Source organism: Parambassis ranga, chromosome 1 (genome assembly GCF_900634625.1).
Source record: "Parambassis ranga chromosome 1, fParRan2.1, whole genome shotgun sequence".
In the NCBI taxonomy this organism is placed as follows: Eukaryota; Metazoa; Chordata; class Actinopteri; family Ambassidae; genus Parambassis; species Parambassis ranga.
The window spans coordinates 4,917,954-4,945,946 of NC_041022.1; the positions used below are offsets into that span (position 1 = coordinate 4,917,954).

General features: G+C 48.2%; 4 protein-coding genes across 5 annotated transcripts; 3 read left to right on the top strand and 1 right to left on the bottom strand.

Moving 5' to 3' along the window:
- Positions 1 to 699: 699 nt before the first annotated feature.
- LOC114437675 (EGF-containing fibulin-like extracellular matrix protein 2) lies at positions 700 to 4,806 on the top strand. Its single transcript, XM_028408511.1, has 9 exons — positions 700 to 704; positions 777 to 855; positions 1,111 to 1,156; positions 2,053 to 2,334; positions 2,560 to 2,679; positions 2,812 to 2,931; positions 3,040 to 3,163; positions 3,518 to 3,710; positions 4,240 to 4,806. The coding sequence occupies exons 2-9, from the start codon at positions 778 to 780 to the stop codon at positions 4,399 to 4,401; spliced, it is 1,125 nt and encodes a 374-aa protein (XP_028264312.1). The 5' UTR covers positions 700 to 704; position 777; the 3' UTR covers positions 4,402 to 4,806.
- Positions 4,807 to 6,723: 1,917 nt separating this feature from the next.
- On the top strand, positions 6,724 to 11,659 carry LOC114442208 (serum response factor-like). Of its 2 annotated transcripts, XM_028415571.1 has the most exons (8): positions 6,724 to 7,665; positions 7,808 to 8,077; positions 8,186 to 8,384; positions 8,708 to 8,872; positions 9,015 to 9,119; positions 10,171 to 10,353; positions 10,434 to 10,513; positions 10,625 to 11,659. In XM_028415571.1, the coding sequence occupies exons 1-8, from the start codon at positions 7,219 to 7,221 to the stop codon at positions 10,709 to 10,711; spliced, it is 1,536 nt and encodes a 511-aa protein (XP_028271372.1). In that variant the 5' UTR covers positions 6,724 to 7,218; the 3' UTR covers positions 10,712 to 11,659. The 2 variants fall into 2 exon arrangements, with proteins under 2 accessions (XP_028271372.1, XP_028271382.1); XM_028415581.1 differs by lacking the exon at positions 8,708 to 8,872.
- Positions 11,660 to 12,425: 766 nt separating this feature from the next.
- On the top strand, positions 12,426 to 16,214 carry eif4a3 (eukaryotic translation initiation factor 4A3). The gene is made up of 12 exons (XM_028406814.1): positions 12,426 to 12,699; positions 13,250 to 13,322; positions 13,788 to 13,854; positions 13,933 to 13,995; positions 14,087 to 14,219; positions 14,335 to 14,415; positions 15,008 to 15,149; positions 15,235 to 15,373; positions 15,448 to 15,563; positions 15,644 to 15,751; positions 15,846 to 15,973; positions 16,063 to 16,214. Exons 1-12 carry the CDS (start codon positions 12,546 to 12,548, stop codon positions 16,077 to 16,079), a joined length of 1,221 nt encoding a protein of 406 aa, XP_028262615.1. The 5' UTR covers positions 12,426 to 12,545; the 3' UTR covers positions 16,080 to 16,214.
- Positions 16,215 to 16,286: 72 nt separating this feature from the next.
- soul4 (heme-binding protein soul4) lies at positions 16,287 to 19,251 on the bottom strand. The gene is made up of 6 exons (XM_028406826.1): positions 19,123 to 19,251; positions 18,299 to 18,504; positions 17,809 to 17,894; positions 17,592 to 17,733; positions 17,320 to 17,503; positions 16,287 to 17,223 (listed from the first exon to the last, which is right to left on the bottom strand). The coding sequence occupies exons 2-6, from the start codon at positions 18,456 to 18,458 to the stop codon at positions 17,049 to 17,051; spliced, it is 747 nt and encodes a 248-aa protein (XP_028262627.1). The 5' UTR covers positions 18,459 to 18,504; positions 19,123 to 19,251; the 3' UTR covers positions 16,287 to 17,048.
- Between the last annotated feature and the right edge of the window lie 8,742 nt (positions 19,252 to 27,993).

The window sequence follows — 27,993 nt, forward strand, 5'->3', positions numbered from 1 at the left end:
GTTGTATGTTGTTGTGTGTCTGCAGTGTAGTGTGCGTCGCAGTGTGGAGGTGCCCAGCACTGTCAGAGGACTCTGCTGCTAATCTGAGGTAAATATAGTGGCTGATCCCGGTGCAGCACTCAGATCACCAGCAGGATGTCTGGCATCAAACCAGCACCCAGTGGGAAAAGTTCACCAAGGAAACACGCTTCTGATTGGCTGAGGGGCTGATGATGCAGGTAAAGGGATTCATTAAATCTGGTCACACCAACAGGACATTGACGTTATAGCTTCACCTGACTGAAGGTGAGAGAGTGTGGCAGCCCATCATCTAAAGGCAGCTCACTGTACAGTGCTGCTGGACTGTACAGTGAGCTGCCTTTAGATTGTGGGCCAAAGGTCAGACTCACTCTCAGTATCCAATCAATAATCAATCATGAGTCCTGACTCGGAGTTTTAGTTTAGCTGTTGTTTCAAAGGAAGAAGAGGAAGTAGGAGACTGATCCAATGTTCAGGCAGATAATCCTTGACTGTCTGACCTCTGCACAGATTACTGACCACGTCAGGGGGGCTGGCTGTTTCCTGCAGTGAGCGGCAGTAAGCAGCAGAGGGCAGCCCTGCTCCACTCCTCCTCAGCAGCACAAACGCCACCCTACTGTCCGTCCTCTGGCTCCTCTGGTCAAACACCACACCTCCAGCTCAGAATGTGACCTAGACAGAACCAGGTAAGACATCAGAGTCCACACGAGAACCAATGAGGCTGGACCTACCTGAGCGGTGGTTTGTCTGATCGGCAGGATGCAGGTTTACCTCCTTCTCTCTGTCTTCATCTCCATGGCCTCAACTCAGCAGGTGGACAAACCCGTCAGCTACTCAGTAAGGATTCAACTCTGTGATCAATCATGTGTGATAGCCAGTGATGCAACTGATGGAGGAAGTTTGTTACAGTGTTGAGTGTTTTCAGTCTGTTAATGATCTCATCAACAATGTTTTCCTGTAGAATGGTTGCAATCAAAGGGAAAATATGATATTAAATAATATGAACAGATTTATGATCATTATCAGCATCTGTCCATGATTAGGACCAATCAATATTTGATCATTAGTAACCTGAATGACATTCTCTGACAGTGCACAGAGGGCTATGTGTTCAGCGTGGAAGAGCAGGAATGTAAAGGTGAGTCACTGATTTCATAACAATATGAGGAAAGTTGACACGACTGATCAATGATTTCATATTAAAAACAGAGTTGTTGATTCAAGTCCAACAAAAAAATCTGATCAGTTGATCAGATAAGATAAAACTTTATTAATCCCGAAGGAAATTCTTGTGCCAGAGGTATCAAGTTACATTAAAACAGGTAAGTACAGAGTATAAGAGAGGAATGTGTCACTATAATCCAGAGTACAGTACACAGTATGAGCACAATATATGAAGCATGGATACAGATATAGACCAGTGGAGGGAATGACAGTGATGCATGACATGATTATCTAGCTCCTCTCCCTACAGAAAGGGGAGGAGTTATACAGTCTGATGGCCACTGGCAGGAAGGACCTCCTGTGGCGTTCTGTGCTGCTCCTCGGTTGTCTCAGTCTGCCACTGAATGTGCTCCTGTAGGACAGCAGTGTGTCATGCAGGGGGTGAGACGCGTTGTTACGGACACTGAGGAGTTTCCTCAGTATCCTCCTCTCCGTCACCTCCACCACAGACTCCAGCTCCACTCCCAGTACCGAGCCAGCCTTCCTGATGAGCTTGTTGAGTCTGTTGGTGTTGGCTGTCTTCATCCTGCTGCCCCAGCACACTACAGCATAGAAGATGACGCTGGAGACCACTGAGTGGTAAAACATCTGCAGCATGGTCTGGCAGATGTTGAAGGACTGGAGTCCCCTTAGGAGATACAGGCGACTCTGTCCCTTCTTGTATGTTGCCTCTTCGTTTGTGGACCAGTCCAGTTTGAGGTCAATGTGGACAGTCATCGGTTAATCAGTCATCAGTTGATCAGTCATCAGTTGATCAGTCATCAGTTGATCAGTGTGTACCAGCTCACTCTGTCCTGTTTTGTTTCCAAGACATCAACGAATGTGAGACGCTGCCAGAAGCTTGTAAAGGAGGAATGAGTTGCATCAACCACTATGGCGGATACTTCTGTTTGCCGCAGAACGCCCAGATCATCATCAGCAATGGTGAGGAAGACCCCACCACCACCACAACCCACCCCCCCACTCTGCGCCTCATTCCCCTACCTGCTGAACCAAATCATGGCAACTACCAGAACACTGGCAACCAGGCCATGCTGTCCACTGTCCAGTGTCCAGCTGGATTCACGGCAGACGGATTCAACTTCTGCAGAGGTGAGTGAGTGGAGCACGCCCGAGACACCCCGCAGGTCAGCCCGGCAACAGCACAGCAGGTTTAACTGACACAGAGCAGCGGTGTAATTCTGATGAAACTCTGATTGCTGTTTGCATCACGCAGCACTTCCAGGCAGTCACAGTGATGTGTTAGCGTGTAACATTTTAAGGTGGACTGGTGTCTGTTTAAGGTGGACTGAGGTGATTATAGTATGTTCGTTCCAGATGTAAATGAGTGTTTTCCCACCAACCCGTGCCAACATCACTGCTACAACCTGCCAGGCTCCTTCCTGTGTCAGTGTGACCTGGGCTTTGAGCTGACTGCAGACCGGCTCAGCTGCCAGGGTCTGAACACACACACACACACACACACACACACACACACACACACATATATATATATATATATATATATATATATATATATATACACACAAACAAACTTCCTGTTTGCTGATGTTTTCTGGTGATTGATAGATGTGGATGAGTGCCTCGTGTCCTCCTACATGTGTCAGTGGCAGTGTGTGAACCAGCCGGGCTCCTACAGCTGCATCTGTCCAGAAGGGTACCAGCTGCAGGGAACACGCATGTGCAACGGTACACATGTCACCATGTAGTAAAAATCTTCACAGGAAACACTGACAAGCAGCAGTGAACGTTTGTAACAGACAAACAGTGAGCAAGATGTCATCGGGCTGTTCACAGACATCAACGAGTGTGAAACCGCAACGACCTGCAGGGAGGACCAGATCTGCTGGAACTACTTTGGAGGTTACCTTTGCTATCCCAGAAACCCCTGCCAGGAGCCCTACGTGCAGATTGGAGAGGGGTGAGGCCTCTTCTTCTCCTCCTCTACTGGGCCGACTGTCAGCAGGGAGGTTCTCTTTATCAACCCTGTTCAAGGTTTCTTCCTGTTAAAGGGAGTTTTTTCTGTGTGTGTGTGTGTACGAGACTAGAGAGCGATCATGTGCCTGTTAGGGAGTTGTTTGTTTGCGGCAAGAATTAAATGTATGATATGGAGTAAAACAATAAAGCTGCGGGAAACCCTGGCAGCTAACTAGCTGGGATTATATATTACCAACACAGCAATACCATCCCAAGCACTTGACATGTGTAGCAACCTGTCACAGTGGCACCGCCAAACACTGTCCAGCTGGATGTCATGTGTTTCTGTGGTCATCAGGCGCTGCAGCTGTCAGTCTCCGAGCGCGTGCAGAGGCCTGCCTCCCTCCATCGTCTACAAGTACATGAGCATCGCATCCGAGCGCCCCGTGCCGGCCGACATCTTCCAGATTCAGGCCACAAGTGTCTTCCCCAACATGCACAACGCCTTCAGGATCAAAGCCGGCAATGAAGACAGACAGTTCTTCCTTAAGGTGAGTCCATCAGCACCCTGCCAGCTCTTCCAGCAGGGCCGGGTGCTTTTCTCAAATTGAAAGCTTGGAAGACCTGGTTACTGCTGGTGATGGGAGGCAGACTTCGGACCCAGTCTGACATCCGACCCAGTCAGACATCAGATTCAGTCTGACATCAGATCCAGTCTGACATCACATCCAGTCTGACATCAGATCCAGTCTGACTTCAGATCCAGTCTGACCTCAGATCCAGCCTCACCTCAGATCCAGCCTGACCTTAGATCCAGCCTGATGTCAGATCCAGTCTGATGTCAGATCCAGCATGACCTTAGATCCAGCCTGACGTCAGATCCAGTCTGACCTCAGATCCAGCCTGACCTCAGATCCAGCCTGACCTCAGATCCAGTCTGACCTCAGATCCAGCCTGACGTCAGATCCGACCAGCCTTCATTGTAACACTAACTAATCAGAACAGTCAGGCTTTATGATGATGGTTGATTAATACTTGATTGATGGTTGACTGACTCCTGATTGATTGCTGTTCTTGCAGCGATCCAGTAATGTGAGCGCCATGCTGGTGATGACGCGGCCTCTGATTGGTCCCAGAGAACATGTCCTGGACCTGGAGATGGTGACAGAGAACTCGGCCCTTGGTTATCGCTCCTCCTCTGTGCTCCGCCTCACTATCATCGTGGGACCGTACACCTTCTAGAACTCTGTTTGTTTTAAGGCCATGGTGGGGGGTCATGTTCCAACGAGTTAAACCAAATTCACTCACTTGACTTGAGAAGGAGAGGCACAGCAGCAGTAACATGACTACTCAGTCCCTAAAACCTGGTCTGCTATGTGATTTCTGTTCTCTGTACAAACTGGGTGAAGTTCAGCATTCAGCTTTCTTTGTGCTGCGTTCACCTTCCAGAACACTGCTGTGTGTTGAATGATCCAGGCTGTTCCATCTGCTGCCAGTGGCAAGACTTTAATGATCCCTGTCAGCAGTGGGAAAACCCACTGTACACCCTCGGTTTGTTTCCATGTGATGAGCTGACAGCATCAGAAACTTGTACTTTGTTTTGTTTGTTTTATTTAGTGCAAAAACAGAATTAAATCATTGAAGGTTTCTGTGTTGTTTTCTCGGGGTGTCCTGCTCATCAGGAAGAGGTTTGGTGAACTCATCTGGAGATCTGCTGCTGTTGTATTGCTGAAGAAACTCAGTTTGTGTCTTCTGGCATTGCTAATGATGATGTCATCAGGGCCACAGCCGGCCAGGTTCAGCTCCACAGGGACGTTACATCACATCCTCCGCCTGTCAGAAGAAGAACCCACTGACTCTGCGACAGAGAACTGTTCCGTTTCCTAATGATCTTTCACTCTGACTTTTGCTCCCTGGTTGGTGGCTGAATGTGTCTGATTCATTCGTTAAGGTGAGCTGGTTTTACTCTCCAGCTGCAGTGTGTCTCACATATTTGGAGTTTACCTTCAGAGCTACAGAAATGTGTTTATTTCACAACCTCGGACCTCCTACACATGGCTCCTTTTGAACGTGCTGATAAACGTGATGTGACCACACCTGGAAGGTTGAGATCAGGCTCCAGTGAGCGACGACAAACAGCTGGATCACATCAGGCTCTGATGTAACCAGGCAATGTGGAGCCAATGTTTCCACATCATGAGAGCATCGCAGACCAGGAGAGTCTAAAGATGTCGGTGTCCACAGACCTACAATCTGCAGCGCCCCCTGGTGTTTAACAAGTCATTAAAGTAGTATGCCTGCCATGTTTGTTCCTCTCTCTCCTTCAACCTCTCTGTCCTGTCTCCCTCTTCTTCTCCTCTCTCTCCTTCATCCTCTCTGGCCTGTCTCCCCCTTCTTCTCCTCTCTCTCCTTCATCCTCTCTGTCCTGTCCCCCTCTTCTTCTCCTCTCTGTCCTTCATCCTCTCTGTCCTGTCTCCATCTTCTTCTCTCTCTCTCCTTCATCCTCTCTGTCCTGTCTCCCTCTTCTTCTCCTCTCTGTCCTTCATCCTCTCTGTCCTGTCCCCCTCTTCTTCTCCTCTCTGTCCTTCATCCTCTCTGTCCTGTCTCCATCTTCTTCTCCTCTCTCTCTCCTTCATCCTCTCTGTCCTGTCTCCCTCTTCTTCTCCTCTCTCTCCTTCATCCTCTGTCCTGTCTCCCTCTTCTTCTCCTCTCTCTCCTTCATCCTCTCTGTCCTTTGTATGATTTCCATCATCATACAAATAAAATTTGGGTGAGTTGAATTGAACCTGTAAGCAGCATCCAGGTGTTGAGTTTTACACTAAAATCTGTCTGATCAATAATCCCTACAGATCAGTCTGTGTTAATCTGACATGTTACTGCAATGGCACTCTGTCAGCTAGGAAGAGGTGAGATTATTAGATGACCCGGTCCCCCGGTCACATCTCACTACATTGTTGCTGAGCATTTACTCACAGTAAACATGACTGAAGGTGAAATGTGATTGGACGCCTTCCTGCTGAGGACTGAAACAGGAAGTGCTTCAGTTTGTAGGGCATGATGCACTGTATCCAAATACAGATCTGAATCAACAAACACATCAACAGGAGTCCAGTGCTGTTTGTCTACACGTGACCTCTGTTCTCACTGAAACGGTTTAAACTGAGAGTCCGCTGCTGAATCACGCCAAGGATCTGATCAGGTCCTCAGGGATCTGTGAAAGAACCCATGCACGTGCAGTTGTCTTTCTGTCCATGTCTGTTGTGATGATCGGAAACCTGTCACTCAAACTTCAGCTGATTTATTGATCTCACTGCGCATGCATAGTCTGAAGCTGTCTGTGTTGTATGAATGTTCAAGTCTGGCAGCTCCGGGCTTCCATACTTCTCCTCTCCACGTGTTTGCTGTTGTTCAGTCTGGACTTCAGCTGGAAGCGAGCCTTTGACCATATAAGGAGAGGCCGCGCCATAAAAGGAGAAGCGTTTCTTTATTTGGAGAAAAGTAGTTCCCTTAGAATCGGTCGTCTTTGGTATCACTGCGCGCAGTTTATCTTGTCTTCACGCCTTGCTTAGAACAGATGGTGTAAAAAGCACTATCGTGACGTATCGGATCAAATGTGTGACATGGTAAACACTGAATGGGATCATAAGGCATCTTAAATGTAAGCCTACATTTCTCAGCGGACTGGTACCTTCGGGTGCTGCTCGTCATTTCCTTATGTGGAGCGGAGTGATCTAAGGGGGTCGGACCTCACTGATTACTGAGGAAAACAACTTTATAACTTTATTTTTGATTTCTAATCAAACCGGATCGATTTAATTCTTTTTCTCCTTCATAGCTGTTGGTGATTTGCGGCTGCTTCGCGAGAACCGCCGCTGATGTACGGAGTCAGCTGATGGAGGCAGCCCAGGACTTGTTGCTAAAGTAGCCGCTGTTAGCCAGTTAGCCGCGCAGCTAGCGGTTTACTGTACAGACTGTGTCCGTACTACGAGCTGCGAGCACCGCCGGAGCCCCCAGAAGGAGGCTTCCAGACGCGGCCGCGGCGGGTGGGCGCTGAAGGGAATGCTGGCGGGAAGCGGGACTGGAATGGGCACCAGAACCGGACCCGGGCGGGCTGGCAACGGTACCGGGCTAAACACAGACGGACCAGGACCGAACACAACCCCCATGACTGACGGAGGCCAGTTTGAGGACCGGGAGTACAGCACTGAAGTAGTTTACAGCGGCTCCGAACCGGACTCGGACTCCGGGGATGACGAAGACGCGGCGGGATCAGGCGGAGACCGAAGGGGCGTGAAACGGGAGAGGAGCGAGAGGGAAGTCGGGCGACAGTCGTCGCACACCTCCGGAGGCCTGTCCGGGGGTTACGGTGGGGTCAGCCCTGGTGTGCAGGGGGTCAAACCCGGTAAAAAGACCAGAGGGAGGGTCAAGATCAAGATGGAGTTCATCGACAACAAACTGAGGCGGTACACAACTTTCAGCAAGAGGAAAACTGGCATCATGAAGAAGGTGAGTGCTGGGCAGACCCCTGCTGGGCCACGGGCCGTAGCTTAGACACCACTGACCCCTGTAAGGTGTTGATCTCAGGTGGGCGTGCTGCTCATACACAGCTGATGGTGTCTCATGTTATTGTCTCCCCCCCAATAAAAAGGCGTATGAGCTGTCCACACTCACAGGGACGCAGGTTTTGTTGCTGGTTGCAAGTGAGACGGGACATGTGTACACGTTTGCAACAAGAAAGCTGCAGCCCATGATCACATCGGAGACTGGGAAGGCCCTTATCCAGACCTGCCTCAACTCGCCGGACTCCCCACCCCGGTCCGACCCCTCCTCTGATCAGAGGATGAGTGCCACGGGCTTTGAGGAGACAGATCTTACCTACCAGGTGACAGAGGCGGACAGCTGCTCTGAGGACGCCAAGGTAAAGGCACAGTCCACCACAGCAGGGCACAGTCTGGGGGGGGGGGGCACTAACATGATGTAACACCTGAGCAGTAGCTGTTCATCATTTGTTCTCTGCTTCCTACAGGATCTTATCAAACCGGCCTTCAGCCTGCCTGGCACCACGCAGCCTTCCTCCTCCACTTCCTCCTCCTCCTCCTCCTCTGTGTCCCTACAGGTGCAGACCAGCGCCCCCTCCTGGCAGCCACCTTGTTCGTCCTCTAACGGAACAGTGCTAAAGACGTCAACGGGTGTTGTGCTTCCTGGAGGCTTCACCTTGATGTCAGGTGGGAGTTTCTGTCAGTCACCTGTCTGTCCAATCAGGTTCGTTCTCCTACTCAAACAGCCTGTGATGTCACTGCCTGCTCTGGCTGGCGGTATGTCTCCATGGTGCATGCCACGGGTCAGCTGTTTCCTGCATGAACACACAGCTTCCTGATAGGCCAGCAGAGATCAGTTTAGCACTAATGATGATGAACATGTGGATTATGTTCCATCAGGTGCAACATGCTGTCACTTGTCACATGTTCAGCCGGTATTCGTGCCCTCCTGCTGCTTGAGTTTAGCTAACCTGCCTTTGGCCCCGCTTCCTCCTTACACCTGTCCACAGGTGCTTCGCTGCCCCCTGGTACACACACCATCCCCCTCAGCCAGCTGCAGGGCCAGCCTCTGGCCATCCAGAGCCCTGTGGCCCAGGGCTCCACTGCCACGCTGCACGCTCCACCCACACAGCCGGCCACGCTGCTCCGCCTCCCCGCCACTGTCTCACTGTCAGGTCAGAAGTGTGCTCTGCAGCTTCCTCACTGTAAACCGAGAGCTCAGTGCTTTACATTATGACAGATTTTGTTGCTAAAGATTCAGTATTCACAACTCATTACAGTAAAATTGATTGATGTTTATTGTTCTGCTCAAAATAGGAGCTGGAGTCTCTCAGCAGCTGCAGACCATCCAGGTTCAGGCCAGCAGTCAGCAGACCTCCACCAATCAGAGCAGCTCTGACATCCACAACCCTGCCTCCACAGGTGAGAGCCTCCTCCTCAACTTTATAGAGGGGATGCACGTTGTTGTGGAAATCCTCATGTTCTGGTGAAGAATGGAATAGACACTGCCGGCCGACAAGGTTTTATGTCTTTGCAAAGAAAAGTCAGTCAGCACACAACAGATTTATCCAGAAGTCTGAGATCTGCTTCTACAGCCTGCTGAAATCTGCAGAGCTGACTTTGACTTTGAAAATGAGGCTCGGGTTCTCTGCCAGAGGCCTGAGAGCTAAAGGGTCCAGCATAGTATCTCTGCTGTTCCTAACACTGCTAGACTAAGATGTCTGAAGTGGGATTTGCTGGAGCTAATCCTCCAATTTTGGTGTCACTGCCCTGAGTGAACTAAACCCTAACCCCAGTGAACCAATACGGTCTACTTCCCTCACCTTCCACATCTTGCTCAGCCTGCACCTAAGGGTCCTGCCGGGTGTTGTAGACCCCAGCCTCTGTTGATCATGTGCTCACTTTTTATTTTAGCCACTGGTAGGATCTTCCGATATCAGCCACTTTTTAAGTTTACAATAGATCCTGCTCGGTCTCTTTCTTATCATCTGATGAGATGGGTTAGGGTTAGATGCTGAGTGTGTCTTCTGTACAAAGATGTAAATAGATATTCTTACCACTGTGTTTATTACAATGATGTCAGGTACTTATAAATGTCAGGAACTCAAAATTCCTGCTCAAATGCTAATGAACTGCTTCTTGGGTGAGTTTTGAGGATGACTGTCGAGTCCAGCTGCCTTTTTAAGTTTTACTGCAGTTTTTGTGGTTTCCTCTACCTGAGACAACCAGTGAGGAAGGACTGCTCTGGGGTCATGTCGGTGCATATCCTCTGTTGTGAAGATACATCGAGTAGTGATCGTTCAAAAGGCTGAAGCAGGGCAGCAGGACATGTTCACTGAAGATGTTTCGCTGCTCCTCCAAGCAGCTTCATCAGTTCTGAGTAGTGTAAAGTAGCGTTGACCTCTCTCTCTCTCTCTCTCTCTCTCTCTCTCTCTCTCTCCCCCCCCCCACCCCCCCCCCTCTCTCTCTCCAGCCAGTCTTCCTGTCTCCATTGTTTCCTCCTCTTCCTCCTCCTCTTCCTCAGTAGCAGGTCACATGATGTACCCCGGCAGTCACACAGTGATGTATGCTGCGCCAACACCTTCACTGGGCGATGGCAGCCTCACCGTTCTCAACACTTTTCCACCAACAGGCCACGGCCAGTCACATGACCCTGGTACGACCTTGTGCCCAGTTGCTATGGGGGATGTGTTCTTGATGTGTTACATATGTGTTCAAAGCTGTGTGTTCTTTCAGCCGCCGTCCAGCAGGTGTTCCTGACGTCACTTCCTCCAGTTGCTGCTCAGATCCCGGTGTCTGCTGTGCAGCTGCACCCGGTACTGTACTGTGTAGTATTGTGCTTTGACTTGGTGGTACTGTATGCATGATGTATCATGTGTGTTACTGCAGCACTATTACAGCAGCTGTGACTGTGTTGTGTTCTTTAGATGGTGATCAGTCAGCAGAGCAGCAGCAGCAACCTGACGGAGCTGCAGGTCGTCAGTCTGGATGTCCACCAAGCAAAAGAGGACTGATGCTAACATGACTGTAACACACACACACACACACCGCCGGACCTGCTTCTTCACTTTGAAGTGATCAGTTGTATATGTTTTGTGTGTCTGATGTGAATTGAGGAGTGCAACTTTCCTGTAAATACTCTGATCCAACACGGATGATACGGACTGATGTTCAGCTGAATGTAGTGATGATGTCACTGAGCAGGTATCACATGATCAGTGTGTGTCTGTTTTTTTTACTCCAGGATATAAGGAAAGTGCCAAAAGCATTGATTCCTCAGCAAAAGGAGTCACTGAGTGTTATTGATCACGAAACAAACAACACAGCTTTTTTAAATAAGATGTGTGACAGAGGCTGGTCAGCAAGCTTCACACATTTCACACACAGTTCCTGCTGGAAGGAGTTAGAGGTGTGATTGAGATTAAAATGTGATTTTCAGTTCAAATTAGATGAATAATGTTACATTGGTGATCAGAGAAGGGTCTCTGTCCTTTAACATGTTTTATTTTGAAAAGCAGTGGGGCACAGGTTGTTGAATCCTTCAATAATATATTGATCGACACATTGCTGGAAGGTTTATTGTCCCGCATTAGTTTTAACAGTGTGATCTGAAATTTGGAAAATGGGAAGCTTTGAGCTGATGTCAGACTGGTGTCAGTGCTGATGCATTTAAGGATATGTGGTGATCTATGAGCTGATGACTTCAGAAAGCAGCAGAATTTAAACCTGGAGCTGATCCAGTCTGACAGCCTGATCAATGAACTGTTCATCTTATCATGGTCCAGTAACAGTTGAAGGTATTTTGGTGGCTTATTTTTCTCTCAGCATCACAAAATACAGCAGGTCAGCGGTTTGACCTCTGACCCTCATCTCTCTATACTTTCTTGTAAATGTATTTCTATACAGCTGTGATGTCAGCAGGTTGTTTCCTCTGAAATAATCAATAAAAACACTTTTTGAGAGAAGCTGAGACGTTCTGTGACTTCAGACTAAAACGTGTTGTTGACATTGAAATGAAATGATAGAGGACAGTAAATTTTATTTTAATGAATAGGTCCAACAGCAGGCAGCAGTGCACCGTGTTCGAGGACGAGTGAAATGAGTCCTGCATGTCAGCGCGTGGAAACGATCTACAGTTCAGTCAGTCTGTCCGGAAATGTCTCTGTGAGGTGAGAATGGACATTTTGACTGTTAGACTGACAAACTGAGCTCATTGATTTTGGCCCCAAACATCTCAGATCTAGATTATCTGATGACATAATCTCTCTCTGGACGGCATCACTTTGGCCTCCAGTCCGACTGTGAGGAACCTCAGCGTTATCTTTGATCATGCGGTTTATCCCTCATATTAATCAGGTCTCTCTGACCGCCTTCTGTCACCTCCGTAATATCACTAAGATCAGGAGCATCCTGTCAGAGTGATGCTGAAGCACTCCTCCATGCTTTTGTTACTTCTAGACTGGACTACTGCAGCCCACAGGAGAGCCACCTCCACGGGTCAGGACTCAGCTGTTCACCTCCACCTCAAAGAGAAAGGACACTCCTTTGAGGACAGCAATGTCCACATCCTAGACAGAGAGGACAGATGGTCTGAAAGGAGTCAAGGAAGCTCCCTCGCTCCTGTATTTATATTAAAATCAGGAAGAAGAAGGCACCAGCAGAGGGCAGCACAAAACGCTGTGACGTCAGGCCAGACGTCGCCCACTGTGTGCGTCATCGGTGCGACACATGAGGCGGTCTTTCTTCTTTTCCTGTGTTAGCTAGTAGCATAGTAGCACCTAGCAGCGCGGCGCACAGTCTCTTTGGAGTTTTTGTGAATTTTAGTCGAATCAAACTTTCAGAGAGAAGATGGCTGCTGCTGGCGCGCAGAGCAGAAAGAGACTCCTGAAGGAGGAAGACATGACCAAGGTGGAGTTTGAAACCAGCGAGGAGGTTGATGTCACCCCCACATTCGACACGATGGGCCTCCGAGAGGACCTACTCCGAGGCATCTACGCATACGGTAGGCCGGGGCTTTGCGCGGCCTCCGCAGTTAAGCGTTGGTTCAGGAGGCCAACATTAACAGCTTAGCACCAACACATTTTACACAGAATACCTGAGTAATGTGTTGTAGATACACGGTTTTAGTTCATTTCTGAATAACGTGCTAAAGAATGAATGTGCGTAGGTCTTCGGTTAGCATTAGCTTCTCCCGTAGAACCTCTCCGTTGCAGTTCGCCAGTTCAACACATCGTTCTGTTAGTTTAATTAAACCATGAGAATTCTGAGGGGACCTTGGTGTTTAGAGGAAACAAAGAGCAGCCTGCTGCAGTGTTTAACACACTTTGACCGTCTATCAGCTCTGTGTGACTTGTTGTTTGTCTATGAAGTTCAGGTGTAGGAAGTTTGTTGAAACCTGTTTCATCCCGAGGGACTTGTTTTATTGTAGAACATAAGCAGAGACGCAAGAATCATGTGTAGTTAAATCCAAACATGACGGCATCCAGGTGTGCGTGTTTGTGTGTGGATTTCATGTGAGATGGGTAGAGTGTTTAATGTGACTTGTGTTTCAGGTTTTGAGAAGCCATCAGCCATCCAGCAGAGAGCCATCAAACAGATCATCAAGGGCAGAGACGTCATTGCTCAGTAAGCTGACCTCAGTTCTGTGTGTAATCACATCACTGGTCTGTTTGCCTTTGTGCTGGTGTGATTGCATGAGCCTTGCCGGCTTTATATTTCTGCATTGAATTGATGGCGTACCCTGTCGTGAACCCTTCGGACTTCTGCATCACTTGCTTGTTATGGTGCAGTTCACCACTAGAGCTGTATCGCTGGTTTTCTCCCACCGATACAGTGACAGAGAGATCGTATCTGGTTGGAGTTGGAGGAAAAACATTTTTTGGGAATAACTGTATTGTCCATAATCACGTTAGTAGATGACAAGTTTTTTAAAGATGGCTGCACAGGAAATATGTTGCTACTAAGCCAGCCAAAGTGGTTGCAGTCTGTGTAGCTGCAGAGGGTAACAGGGGTACGCCGTCGTTTCGACACAGACGTATAAATCAGCCTTTAGAGGATGTTGTCCTAACGGCTAATCTGTGGTGCATTCAGGTCTCAGTCTGGAACAGGAAAGACAGCCACTTTCTGTGTGTCAGTGCTGCAGTGTCTCGACATCCAGGTGAGTGTGTCACAGCTGTAGCTTCTGATTGGCAGACAACCCTCGTGTGCTTCTGTCTGATGCGTTTCCTGTCTGCAGGTGAGGGAGACCCAGGCTCTGATCCTTGCTCCAACCAGAGAGCTTGCTGGACAGATACAGAAGGTAGCTTTGCCCCGTCACCACACACAGTCAGTCACTTGAAGAAAAGGCCCGACTGAGTTCTTATTGGCTTGCTCTGTCTCCCTGTGTTCAGGTGCTTCTGGCTCTGGGAGACTACATGAATGTCCAATGTCACGCCTGCATTGGAGGGACCAATGTGGGAGAGGACATCCGCAAACTGGACTACGGTCAGCACGTAGTGGCAGGCACGCCAGGACGTGTCTTTGGTGAGTGAAACCATGGTAACACGCAGCTGTTTGTTCTTGTAGCAGAATGATGAGTTGTTGGAATTCTGAATGCAGCAGCCAATAGGAAGCTAACATATGTTTGATGTGTCTACAGACATGATCCGCCGCAGGAGTCTGAGGACAAGGGCCATTAAGATGCTGGTCCTGGATGAGGCTGACGAGATGCTGAACAAAGGTAAGACAAAGCAGGTGTGTTAGGAGAGAATGGAGAGAATGATGGCACAGTGTAGACAAAATACTGTGAACAGGATTGGCAGATTTCTGTTGGTTTGTTCACATCAAGCGGCAACTTCCAGGAGGGCTGCTGGGGACTGGCTCCACAAGCCAGTCGGTCCCTGTAGACTCCCATGTTAAAACGCCCAACTTTACAGTAGAACATGTCTGCAGCCTGGTTCAAAAACCCTCCTGTTCTCAATTGATAAGTTCCATTTTCGTGTCAGCTGTATGGGGGTGGCGTATTGTTATAACTCACTCTGTTTAATTATATTCAGGCTTTAAGGTAGGAGATATCATTCTGATGCTCTTTTTGTTAAATTAGTGTAACTTCTCTTTACAATCCGAAAATCCAAAACAGCTCAGAAACACACGGGTGACCTCACGAAGCGTCATCCATAGTTTTTACTGGTCAACAGTTCGCATGAAATAGCAAAAAAAGATGGATAAGGCTTGGTGTAGCGCGGCTTAATTAAATCGTCACAGGATAGGTCACACAAAGGAGTCGATCCTCTTGGCATTCATGATGTGAGCAAAAAATGTCTTTTGCTCAGGTTTCAAGGAGCAGATCTACGATGTGTACCGCTACCTGCCTCCAGCCACACAGGTGGTGCTGATCAGTGCCACACTGCCACACGAGATCCTGGAGATGACCAACAAGTTCATGACTGATCCCATTCGCATCCTGGTCAAACGGTCAGAATTGCCCCAACAACATTCAGCAAACCTACCTGCCCCCCCCTCTTTCTCACTACGATCAATGAATGTGTCTCCCTGATAGTGATGAGCTGACTCTGGAAGGGATAAAGCAGTTCTTTGTTGCCGTGGAGAGGGAGGAGTGGAAGTTTGACACACTGTGTGACCTGTACGACACTTTGACCATCACGCAGGCCGTCATCTTCTGCAACACTAAGAGGAAGGTAAGATACACACGGATGATGTAAGGACTGCAGCAAAGTGTTGTGGGACGTTCGGTCTGACTGTGCTGTTTCAGGTGGACTGGCTGACGGAGAAGATGAGGGAGGCTAACTTTACAGTTTCATCTATGCATGGTGACATGCCACAGAAAGAGAGGGAGTCCATCATGAAAGAGTTCCGATCGGGAGCCAGGTAACACTCAAACTGACCTAATCGTACCAGACCCGTCTGACATCAGTGTACTCTACTCTGTGAATGTGTTTGTGTTTCAGCCGTGTGCTGATCTCCACGGACGTGTGGGCTCGAGGTTTGGACGTTCCCCAGGTCTCCCTCATCATTAACTACGACCTGCCCAACAACAGAGAGCTGTACATCCACAGGTACACATCTGCCGACCCGCTGTGACGTGTAACTAGTCCAAAGAGAAACTGATTCTGTAGAAAACACAGTGTTTTAACATCTAACCTCTGCCAGGATCGGTCGGTCTGGTCGTTACGGTCGTAAAGGTGTGGCCATCAATTTTGTGAAGAATGATGACATCAGGATCCTGCGAGACATCGAGCAGTATTACTCCACTCAGATCGACGAGATGCCCATGAACGGTAACGGTCACAGACCTGCTGTTGTTGCCATGGACATCATTCTGGCCCTTGCTAACAGTGGTAACTCTGCTGTTGTTTTCTCTCTGCAGTGGCTGACCTGATCTGAGTGACATCATTCTGGAGCCCCGCCCCATTACTTTTACATTTTGTTTGTTTTTATCGGTTTTTCTTATTGGAATGTTGAGGTGACAAAAACTCCAGGTTTGTTTTTGTAAATAAAGGTTTTTTTTTGTTCCACATACCCGTTTACACACTTCATTCAACACACAGCGGGGGGCGCTGCTGTTTGACAAACAACCTGCAGAGCATTCCGTTCACTTTAAATGAGCTTTTATTTTTACACAAATGTTGGAAAATAGGTAGAACTGAATAAAAACATTACAACATTCTTAATTTCTGACACAAAAATCACAAAGCTGATTGATTAAATATTAAACAACAGGTTCATGGTGATGGAAAAGAAGAGCATCAATGCATGGACCCAAAACCCAAAACATTCTAAAAGCTTCAGTCATTGATCTTCGCTTCGATTGGTCATCAGAACGAAGTGACAATATACTGTTTAATAACTCGCCGGTGTTAAAGTTTCTGATTAGTTTAAAGAACTGTTCTGATCACAGACGACCAGCCTTCCTTTTATTAAAGCAGGCACCATGTATTCTAATGGAACATATCCCCTGACGCCAGGATGAACTTTTTATCTGACATCATCACCATCGTGGTTAAGGACAAAAACGGGGTAGGGATGGGACTGAAGTGTGTTCCATACTCTACGAGAACAGAGCAATCTGTTCATGTTCCCGGGGTGGCAAGAAACGAAAAGATCGTTTCAGCCCAGACTTTTCAAAAAACCGTGCAGAACTTCTCATCCGGCGCTCCCATTTTGAACAAAGTGACGTCATTTTCTTCTTGGAGCACAAGAGCAAGAACAAGTTTCTCTGCTGTGGTGGAGTATGGAACAGCTTTTAGTGTCAGGACCTGCACTGATTGATCTGTTTCACAACGAAGGACAACTCAGCTGTAAAAAGTGTGAGTAGACATATCCAGCCAATCAAAATGCATATTAGGGAGGAGTCTACAGGTCGCGGTGGATAAACCATATCTCGTTCCTACGGCGTGACACGCCTGGGTTCTCGTACACCGCGACGACGTACTGGTCCCTCCGGAGGTCGTCACGTATGCCGAGGATCTCCCACAGCAGGTGGATCTGACGGCCCACCGTCTCCTCCGTAGTCGTCCCGAAGAACGTCCTGAAGGCCAATCAGAGAGGGTACAATCGCTATCAAGGACTAATCTGAACTTGGCAATCAAATGATTAGCATATCAAAACATTCTAAAAGCCTGACCTGGCGATGATTCTGACCGGCTCTCTGTAGACAATGGTTATGTCGGGGTCGTAGGACTGGGGGGGGCTGCTCTGAAACTCTGCGGGCAGGAAGAACGCAGTCTCCACGTCTTTCTCAAACGTGTTCCCATCTTCCATCATGTGGACGTTACTGATCACTGGCACTGTCATCCCCAGATATCTACCTGTACACGATCAATACACACATCAGTGAGCCACTTGTTGCTTCATCCTGAGCGTCTGGCAGGTGTTCTGTGATGGATGGGATCTGACCTGCAGAGTTCTCCTTGCAGATGAAGCGCATGAGTTTCATGAAGCCCATGGAGATGCTCTGCTCGTAGAGATCCTCTCTGCGTGTCACACACGCCCAGTTTCCTGCCGGGTACAGACGCTCCTCGTACAGAACTTCCCCCATCTGCACACACAACACAGGTCAGCAACACCGGCCGGACTCCACTCTCCACTGACCCACAACCCTCCAGGTCTTTACCTTCTCATGGCGGGAAATAGAGGCGAAAGGTAGGGGCTCCCTCTGCTGGCTGTTACGAGTCATTTCCTGTATGGGTCCTGTCATTTCTGGAACACACAGAGCAGGAAGCTGTGACTTCTTGTTGCCCCTCAACAAACAAAACAACCACTTTCTACTACACTGCAATGTGAGTCACTTGTGTGGATGTGATGTGATGTGATGAAACCATAAATAAGTATCTGTAAAAAAACTTCCTGTGAATAATTCAGCTTCTTCATGACCCTGATAAAGGAACATCAGCTGACCATTATTCACTCAGTCTCGGTTAAAGTCTCCTCCCTGTTACCTGGAGGCTTCACTCATCTCATGATGAACTACTCAGTTTCACTGAACCGGCTTCCTGAAACGGGCCCTGCTGTTTAGCCTTCAAAATAAAAGCTAAAAGTAGCTCCAAAGCTGCCGGAGGTTTCCTCAGACAACCCCTACCTGGTGGAAGAGGGCACCCACTCACCCGGAGGAACTGACACTTGGTGAGTACTGGCGACAGCCTGCCAGTGCGCCAGCAGCCGGTCTCTTTCGTCTTCATCCATTGGCTCTGGGTTGTCTGTGATGTCATCGTCCAGCTGCTCGTCGTCCAGTCCCTCAAGGTCTTCCAGAGAGATGAGAGCCATGACTGTGGGGGGGGACCTTTGACCTGCAGATGGGAGCTTTTTGTTCCTGCAGACAAAAAGGAGGCCGACTCTAAGAAACACTGATGTCACATATATCTCACTCAGACAACAAACAAACAAGGATGTGTCTGCTGCTGATGCAAACAAAACAATCACGGTATGGTAAACTGTTATTATTATGGTGATGTGTCTTTTAATTTGAAATTCTGTCTGACTTCCGGAAGAACAAGCCGCAGACTCTTATTTTAACCTGGGGCAAAACAACGAATAAAGTCTCTTCCTGATCAATTTTCCAGCCGATCCACACCGATTAGGATTAATCATCCGACGCGAATCTGAACTCTCATGTAAACCGGTTCCGGTCTGTTTCCATGCGGGGTTCTGGCGAAAGTAGGTCACCGGAGACCCGGTCCAGACAGGCCTCTGAGCTGCAGTCAGTCCGGCTCCGTTACCACAGACCTATTAAAATGAATAACGGGACCGCGGTGGACCCGGTCCAGAAACACCGTAGACCAGAAACGGACCGGGTTTACAGCGGACGAAAACTGTAACACGGCTGTTAGCACTGCTAGCCTGGTTAGCACAAGTAGCGCAGCTCGTCTATAGTTTTACTCCCGATGGTTGGATCAGCGCGCGGGTTCGGCACACAGATGTTCTGTCTTACCGGATTCTGGTCGCACCTGTCCGCCAGGTGAGCGCGCGGCTGCCTGCACCGTCCGTCAATCACAACCACAGAAACCGCGTCTGCGTCTCGGTTCCGGAAGAGTCCCCGCTGTGAGCGCTTCAAAATAAGAGCCCTCACTACGTCACAGAATAATCGACCGACATACACCTCAGTATCTCAATACGTGACGTCACGGGAAGCTGTTGCAGCTCACCAGCGGTCCCTCATCTTCATCGTCCACCTTATTACAGGGGGGGGGGGGGGGGCGTCAGAGTTCTCTTGAAGACGTTCTGCTCCTCCAAGGAGATCCCCCACCACGTCCCCTGTCATGGTGGTTAGACACGGTCAGTCAGACCAACACAGGTCAGTATGGAGAGTCTCACACAAACCCCCCACTGAGCTCCTCCACCACATATAAACCATGTCTCCACCAAACAGTGAGAGCTGATGGAGCTGATGGAGGAGCAGAGACACGTCTTCAAGAGGACTCTACAAGTCCACATGCTCCAACCTCCTGAAAATGGATGATCTGGATGGGCCTTCATCAACATGACACATTTTATCCTGTTTGTAAAGATATTTATTGTTGCCAGTTTAAAGATGTTTTATCCTGTTTGTAAAGATATTTATTGTTGCCAGTTTAAAGATGTTTTATCCTGTTTTTCAGCTTTGTCTTTCAGAAAGAGAGACAGGCAGACAGACAGACACACAGACTGGCAGACAGGCAGGCAGGTGAGAAACCCCTCTGCTGCTGGGCTCTGGAACCAGGCCAGACCAGCGCTGAAGCTCAGAACCTGGCGCAGTTAGGTGACTTTTAATCATGTAGTCTTTGTCTTGTCCCGTGTGTTGTGTGTCCTAAATAAATTATTTTAAAGTAGCAGCGGAGACCAAGAGGCGATTGTCCTCAGTGTTACTTCTTCTTCTTCTTCGAGTCTGTTGGCGGTTAGCAAATTGACGCATCCAGCTAGCGCCACCAGCTGGTGTGTTTTAAGATAATTACTGTTTCCTTCTCCTATAACCAGGCAAAACGTTTTGTTTTGTTTATTTGAATAATCAGCATCCTGGTCTGCTGCTGCCATGTTAACTGAACTGGGTTGGACTGCGTCCACCATGGGACAACAGCTGCATTTGACTCCAGGTGATGCTTCTCTGTGTAGATCTTTAGTTGTAATGATAAGAGTCAGGGGTTAATGTGAATGGACCAAACACACAGTATGAATGGTGTGTATGTAAACTCAGTAGCTGTGCTCATGTCCAGCCAGGAGGTACAGGACACTGTGCTCAGCCCAGCCCAAACCCATCAGTGACTCTTGAAGCTGTTGAGGATAGCTGGACAGGAAAACAGACTTTGACCAGCAGAGGGCAGCAGCACTCTGTGCCATTCTGGTATGCGTCACCAGAGTGTTGTTCGCCTGACAGCAGCTCAGGAGCTCAGGAGGAGCAGCTCTCATGCAGCTCTCTTGCATCTCATTCAGGTTCAGGGTATAAACTCCCTCCTCTGCTCCAAAAATCAGAAAGTGATGTGAAGAAACATAAACATGACTGCACTGTAGAGGCCTGACAGACTCAGAGGGGTACCTCTGGTGTCAGGGTTGATCCAGGAGGCCGCAGAGTGAATCTTCAGACGTTAAGACCTTTGGAGAAACGGGCTCCCATCTGAGAAGAGGATAAAACAGCAGAGGATGTTCACTCTTCATCAGTGTCTGCGTGTCGGTCAGGACTCATGTGGACTTTAGAACTGAGGGGATCTTCACCTGGAGTGTCCAGTGAACATCAGGACATGGACAGAAAGGGGGAGATAAACTGAGATAAACTCACACTGTACAGTGTAGTACACAATAACAACCGCTCAACCCGAACCCAGCAGCTGCCTGATGACATCATTTTCAGCTGTGTCCCTGAACTTGCAAGTATAGGATGCATCGTGCAACTGTCTGTGCCAAAGGTCAAAGGTCAGCACCCTGAGGCAGCAGAAGAGGAAACATAGTGGTGACCTGAGAAATGTCAGCTCTCCATTTGAAACCTTCAGCTGGATTTTCTTCAGCGTTAGCAAATATCACAAAGTGCTCAAATGCAATGTCTTTAAATTTTCATCAGCACCGCTGCTGCTGCGTTCAGCCCCACCTCCACCCCCTGAGAGTGCCGATGAATTATTCAGATGGAGCTGAGGTCAACACTCAAACACTGATGGAGGACAGAAACCCTGCTGCAGCTTCTTTATCCTGCAAGGTAGTGCGTGCGTCCTTTAGTTGCACAGCAGAGGTCCAGACTCTCATGACAACATCCTGATTTCACTGTGATGGTTATATCTGCTTCTGTCTTCACCTGTTTAAACAGAGGACACATTCTGATCTGGATCCGGATCCTGCAGCAGTTTCTTTCAGATGTGGAGGCAGTTGATTGGTCAGTGGAGAGCTGACTCAGCTCTTCCAGCTGTTAAACTCCCAGCAGACTGAAGCACTGCAACTGATCGTCTCCTCCTCTTCCTCCCACCACACTCTGCTCCTGCTTTCCTGCAGACAAAGGTATCGATCAGGTTAATCAAATAATGTCTGCTGGTTCTGGTTTATACAGCTGGTTCTGTTGTCACAAATCACTGTGTAACCATGGCACCCAGAACGGACCAAATACACACTAAATCAGACCAGTCAGTAAAGCAGGAAGAGACATCATACAAGTGAACAGAAATATCAAAGCACTGCTGCAAACACTGGGTTGGCCTGTGAGCATTAACGTGTGTGTGTAAATACCAGGTAGGATCTGGCAGTGTAGCAGAGCTCCTCCTCATAGTCCTCCTCATAGTCCAGTAGCTTCCTGTTAGCTTCCTGTGTTCTGCCTGGCTGCTCACGTCATCATCAGGTTACTTGGCTCTGCTATGAGTGGCAGCCTCCTCACCCTGGGATTGGTTGGAGTTTTTTTGCTGAGGAGCAGCCGGAATTACCTGACAGCAGGTGACTGCTGCAGACAGAAAGAAACAAACAAAACCCGATGAAGCCAAACACACAATAACACAACAGCTGTGCTACACAGAAAGACAGAAAGAAAAAACAGGGCAGGATGTGACATCATCATTCCAGCCACTACTCCTCACCTCTGCGTCAGGCTTGTCATCATCCAGGTGTCTCTGAAAGGTGCTCTGCTCTGGGTCACTGACTTCAGCCATTCAACAGCAAGAGCTCGAATGAGCGGCTGAGACTAGAATGGGTGCTGTGAAGGATAGAAACCATCCCCTTCATCATCACCGTCATCATCATCATCCCTGTTATTGTCATCACCATCATCATCGCCATCACGACCATCATCAGCATCAACAACATCATCATTATCATCATCCTCACCAGTACAAGTGTCACTAAAATCCAATCAGGGTACAGTACACAGTATGAGCACAATATATAAAGCATGGATACAAATATAGACCAGTGGAGGGAATGACAGTGATGCATGACATGACGTTAAAGGACCTGAGTCTCCTCAGGAGATACCGGCGACTCTGTCCCTTCTTGTATATTGCCTCTGCGTTTGTGGACCAGTCCAGTTTGCGGTCAATGTGGACACCCAGGTATTTGTAGCTGTCCACAATGTCCACATTGGTACCTTTGATGCTGACCGGGTCTGGGAGTGTCTGGTGCTTCCTGAAGTCCACCACCAGCTCTTTTGTCTTTGTGACATGCAGCTGCAGTTGCTTTTGTCCGCACCACTCCATGAAGCTGTCCACCACACCCATGTACTCTGCCTCCCGACCTCTGCTGGTACAGATGGCGTCCGAGAACTTCTGCAGGTGGCAGGACTGTGAGCAGTGTCTGAAGTCCGATGTATAGAGAGTGAACAGAAATGGAGACAAACTGGTAATAAATCATTATCATCACCATCGTCACCAACATCACCTTTATGACGATCATCATCGGTGCAACTGTGCTAGGTGCAGCAGGTCGTTTCTTTGGGTTTTCAGTCAAAAAGGGATTTTTACAAAATGGGGGAAGTTTCCCGTCCTGCAGAAACAAACAAACGTTTAAAAGGGAACATGACGCAAAGGAATCTGCCGAGTCTCCCTGATACTGTCACATGATCAGCAAGTGGGTGCTCTGCTCATAGCAGTCACCCGGTCAGTGCACAGGTTGCTGTTTAGAGACCTCTGTCAGTTTACTGAGAGACAAACTGAATCCATCACATTGTTTAATGTTTAGTTTATTGATGCTGTGTATCACTGTGTCCGGCTGTTTCACTGCGAGGCTCCTGTTAAAGTTCCACTCTGCCTAAAATTAGTCTTCCGCTCACGTTGCTGCTCTGCCATCTTTACATCAGCTGACATTCAAAGAGAATATTCAGTCTGTACATTAACAGCACCTGGTCGCTCCCGTTAATAATTCAGCAACTGCCTGATTACATTCATGAATATTACATCAATGTGTCTGTGCTGTAATAGATAGATAGATAGATAGATAGATAGATAGATAGATAGATAGATAGATAGATAGATAGATAGATAGATAGATAGATGGATGGATGGATGGATGGATGGATGGACGGACGGACGGACAGGCACTCACCACTTGACCTTGTCTATTACTTTGGGTGGCTGAAAGTTGCTTTTAGTCATCAGCAGAGCTCTGAGATACCAAATCAATATTCCTGTTAATCATCATTCACAGCTCAATTCTTTGCTCTACCATGTGACTCCACCCCCTTTCCCAGAAGCCCTTTCTGGCATTAGATGTAGTATTCATGTAGTGTTCAGGTGCAGCTCTGATCTGACAGCACGTGTGAGTCTCTGCTGATTACATTGTAGTGACTTTCACTGCTGACAGGTCACATGCCACAGGACAAAAGGGTCACATGACAGCAATTCACCCAGCACTGGCTTACCTCATAGGGTGGAGGTCAAACATCGGAGGCTGCAGCTCAGCCAGCTCAACAGCTGTGATTCAGACGACCCACAGTTGCACAGCTGGTTGTAGCCGGCCTTCCGCCGCCGCTACCTCTGGAGCCGTCCGCCATGAACATCACCATCATCACTATCATCATCATCAATCATGACCATGGACATAGTGATTTGCCAACACAGAGAAACACACAGAGAAACACCTAAAGAGTCTTTTCCCAGGAAGTTTCAGTGTGGTGTGATGACAGCAAGTAACTCACCCAGTTTGATGTATCTGGCATTGGTCAGCAGAATATTTTGCTCCCTGCATGTGTATATGGAAACATTTTATTCTAACCAATAATCAGTAATCAATAAACCATGCCACAGCTCACCTTAAAGTGTCTGTGCATCCTTCCTTTGCTGTGAAGATAGAAGAGTCTCTGACAGAGTTTTCCACAGAGCGTAGGCTATCTGCGATGGTTAGTGGACCAGTCACTGAAGGACAAACAGGAGAACCAGAGATATTTAACCCCTGGATTACCACAGGAATCATTTTACTGGAACTGCATTTCATGGATCACAGGAGGATAAGGAGTCTCTTGGGTCTGGATTTGGTTCAGGCCCCGTCATGAGGAAGGCGACACAGATTCTTGCTGCCACAGTGAAATGAGAGGTGTTCAGAGTCAAACTGCGGTTTACGTCATTATGTGGCTGCTGCAGGAGACGACCTCGGCCCCCTTGCTCTCAGCGGGGGTCGAAGCTTTATACCAGCCCAGCAGGTGATGGGGGAGTGGGCGCCCCAGGTCATCCCTGTTGTTGCCACTAAGGTTTAATGAGGCCGAGCATCTGGCATTTCACCACTGGGCCTCATTAACTCAAATGAAACCCGGCACCCCTGTCAGAACAAACTGGGACTTAACAAGCGAGGATATGAAGGCAGCGTGGGTGTTGTCATGGCAACAGGAGAACAAGAAGCCTCATTACTGAGCTGAGGTCAGATGTTTGTTAAACTGACTGAAATCTGACGGGCTTCTAAAAATGATCTTTAAAGTGTCCAAGAAGAAAAGTTTGTGACAACAGAAACGCAGACACGCTGCAGTGCACCACGCAGCGCCACGAAAATCATTTCAAATAGTTTTCTTCACATGCAGACTGTGGAGCTGTGTGTTCATCTGACAGCAGTGCTGCTGTGAAAGATCAGAGTGAGCCAAACAGACCTGCACGGACTAATAATTAATGTTACTTCTCCACAGAACTCCATGCAGATCCACAGATTCTCCTTGCTGTGCGTGTGCAGACACACAGAATCTACTTGAGGTAGATGTGATGTGTTTTGGTCCTGATGCTGTTGTCACAGTAACCGTAGCTGCCATAGTATGCCACGATGTTGGAGTGTTTGAAGTCTTTGATCATCTGGATCACCTGCTGCACCACGGCAAAGTCCTCACCTACATAAACACACAGATATGAGGCACTAAGTCGAACATTCAGACCTTAGACTTGTTTTATTTTAGTCAAACCTTTGGTGTCTTTGCATTTTCTTTGTTGTCTTCATGTTTTCGTGTTTTCTGTCTTAAAAACAGCTGACACTGATTATTCAGACTCAGCAGCTTGCTAATTGCAGTCAGAACATGTTTGTACACTGTGATGATAACAGTTTCTCCTCCGGCCTTCAATCGAAGCGTTCTGCTCAGCATGCAGACATCATCGGGTGTTTCCGTTATTTTGTCCACATGTTCATCATGTTGGAGCAGACAGAAACTGCTCAGGGAGAGAACAAAAGAGCCTTTGTTGTGAGTCTTTGCCGCTGGAGGCTTCAGGCCTCATTAAAGCCTGTCCTCTCTCTGCTGATCAGAATAAATATGGAGGATTTATGTAACCTCTCATTAAAATGGAGGCTCTGCTCTGAGCTGCTGCTAAACGCCATCAATTCTATTAAACTTTATTTCCATAGCATCTTCTACTAAACAAATTGTTATAGATGCTTTACAGAAGCCCACGGTCTGACCCCCAAAGAAGCAGTTCAGGCAAGCAGTGTCCTCCTGCTGATAGCCAGCCAGGTCAAGGAGGAGAGCAGAAAAAGAGGGAGACAGGACAGAGAGGATGAAGGAGAGAGAGGAGAAGAAGAGGGAGACAGGACAGAGAGGATGAAGGAGAGAGAGGAGAAGAAGAGGGAGACAGGACAGAGAGGATGAAGGAGAGAGAGGAGAAGAGGGAGACAGGACGGAGAAGGAAAGAGAGAGAGAGGAGACAAGAGGGAGACAGAACAGAGAGGAAGAAGGAGAGAGAGAGGAGAAGACGAGGGAGACAGGACAGAGAGGATGAAGGAGAGAGAGAGGAGAAGAAGAGGGAGACAGGACAGAGAGGATGAAGGAGAGAGAGGAACAAACATGCAGCAGACCTCATACATTACAGGACAAAAACAAACACTACAGGTTATTATCGTTACTAATATTCTAAATATGAACAGGGTAAACAGAAGGCCAGGCTGCTCCTCCGGTCATGTTAAACATATCATTTTTCACCGTGCCAGTATTTCCATCCATCTTCAACCGCTTATCCGGGGCCGGGTCGTGGGGGCAGCAGTCTAAGCAGGGACACCCAGACCTCCCTCTCACTGTGCCATTATTTATTTAGCAAAAATGAAGCCAAAAACAAAACAACAACAAAAACACCTGGCCCCCTTACAGCTTACAGGAAGTCGAAGCTTACTGCTTCCATAGGATTTAATTAGGTGAATTGATCATCAGCAGGATTGCAGACCTGACATCTCTGCAGCATCCAGGTGTGTGAGGGAAACACGGGTTTAGAGAAGCTGCACATCAATCTGGAAAGTTTTATAAAAGCATTTTAAACTATCAGGAGTTCTGCAGTGAGGAAGATTATTCACAGGACAGCTGTCAGTCTTCACAGGACTGGATGTCCCAGCACATTCAGACCGAAGTCAGACAATGCTCAGACACACAAAAACCCAAGAGCTACATGTCAGAGCCTGCAGACCTACTGAGCATGCTCAGTGTTATTGTGACAGTGCAGTTAGAAGACTGAAGAGTCCAGTTTGTTTTAAGAGTTATGAGGACAAAGTAAATGTGAGGCCATCTGTCTGACAGTAAAAGCAGGGTTAAACTGGATCATGTGACAGGACAGTGATCGAAAGCACAGCAGCAAATCCACATGCTGGAGAGGCTGAAAATAAAAGAATGGAAAGGCCAGAGAGCTCAGACCCTAAAGGGGGGCTGCTCACCTTTGGACTTGAATTTATAACCTCATGTATCAGAACAGAGCAGCATCCAGATTTTACTCACGCTAAGGCTCGGTGTCACTTTGCATCCAGCTTTAGAGATGAGTATCACCGACAGTGTCTGTGTGTGTGTCTGTGGGTGTGTCTGTGTGTGTGTGGCTGTGTGTGTGTCTGTGTGTGTGGCTGTGTGTGGGGCTGTGTCTGTGTGTGTGTGTGTGTGTGTGTGTCTGTGTGTGTGCGTGTCTGTGTGTGTTTGTGTGTGTGTCTGTGGGTGTGTGTCTGTGTCTGTGTGTGTGTGTGGGTGTGTGTGTGTGTCTGTGTGTGTGTGGCTGTGTGTGTGTCTGTGTGTGTGCGTGTCTGTGTGTGTGTGTGTCTGTGTGTGTGTGTGTGGCTGTGTGTGTGTGGCTGTGTGTGTCTGTGTGTGTGCGTGTCTGTGTGTGTGTGTGTGTGTGTCTGTGTGCGTTTGTGTGGCTGTGTGTGTGTGTCTGTGTGTGTGTCTGTGTGTGTGTCTGTGTGTGTGGCTGTGTGTGTGTGTGTGTGTGTCTGTGCGTGTGCGTGTGCGTCTGTGTGTGTGTGTTTCTGTGTGTGTCTGTGTATGTGAGTGTCTGTCTGTGTGTGTGTGTGTGTGTCTGTGTGTGTGTGTGTGTCTGTATCAAAATAAAAACAACAAACAGATCTGCAGGCGATCAGACTAACAACAATAACTACATTGATGACAATATTGACAGATATGATTGATAACAATGATGTAAATGATCAGAGGAAG

Bases quoted from the DNA above. Each gene is read 5' to 3' on its own strand.
- LOC114437675 (XM_028408511.1), top strand. From the start codon at position 778: ATGCAGGTTTACCTCCTTCTCTCTGTCTTCATCTCCATGGCCTCAACT. The intron at 1,157-2,052 runs GTGAGTCACTGA...TTTGTTTCCAAG, and splicing joins GGAAGAGCAGGAATGTAAAG to ACATCAACGAATGTGAGACG. The intron at 3,711-4,239 runs GTGAGTCCATCA...CTGTTCTTGCAG, and splicing joins ACAGACAGTTCTTCCTTAAG to CGATCCAGTAATGTGAGCGC.
- soul4 (XM_028406826.1), bottom strand. From the start codon at position 18,458: ATGGCTCTCATCTCTCTGGAAGACCTTGAGGGACTGGACGACGAGCAG. The intron at 17,895-18,298 runs GTGAGTGGGTGC...TGTGTGTTCCAG, and splicing joins CCAAGTGTCAGTTCCTCCGG to AAATGACAGGACCCATACAG. The intron at 17,734-17,808 runs GTAAAGACCTGG...TTGTGTGTGCAG, and splicing joins CTATTTCCCGCCATGAGAAG to ATGGGGGAAGTTCTGTACGA.
- eif4a3 (XM_028406814.1), top strand. From the start codon at position 12,546: ATGGCTGCTGCTGGCGCGCAGAGCAGAAAGAGACTCCTGAAGGAGGAA. The intron at 14,416-15,007 runs GTAAGACAAAGC...TCTTTTGCTCAG, and splicing joins TGACGAGATGCTGAACAAAG to GTTTCAAGGAGCAGATCTAC. The intron at 15,752-15,845 runs GTACACATCTGC...AACCTCTGCCAG, and splicing joins AGAGAGCTGTACATCCACAG to GATCGGTCGGTCTGGTCGTT.
- LOC114442208 (XM_028415571.1), top strand. From the start codon at position 7,219: ATGCTGGCGGGAAGCGGGACTGGAATGGGCACCAGAACCGGACCCGGG. The intron at 7,666-7,807 runs GTGAGTGCTGGG...CCCAATAAAAAG, and splicing joins AAACTGGCATCATGAAGAAG to GCGTATGAGCTGTCCACACT. The intron at 8,385-8,707 runs GTGGGAGTTTCT...ACCTGTCCACAG, and splicing joins AGGCTTCACCTTGATGTCAG to GTGCTTCGCTGCCCCCTGGT.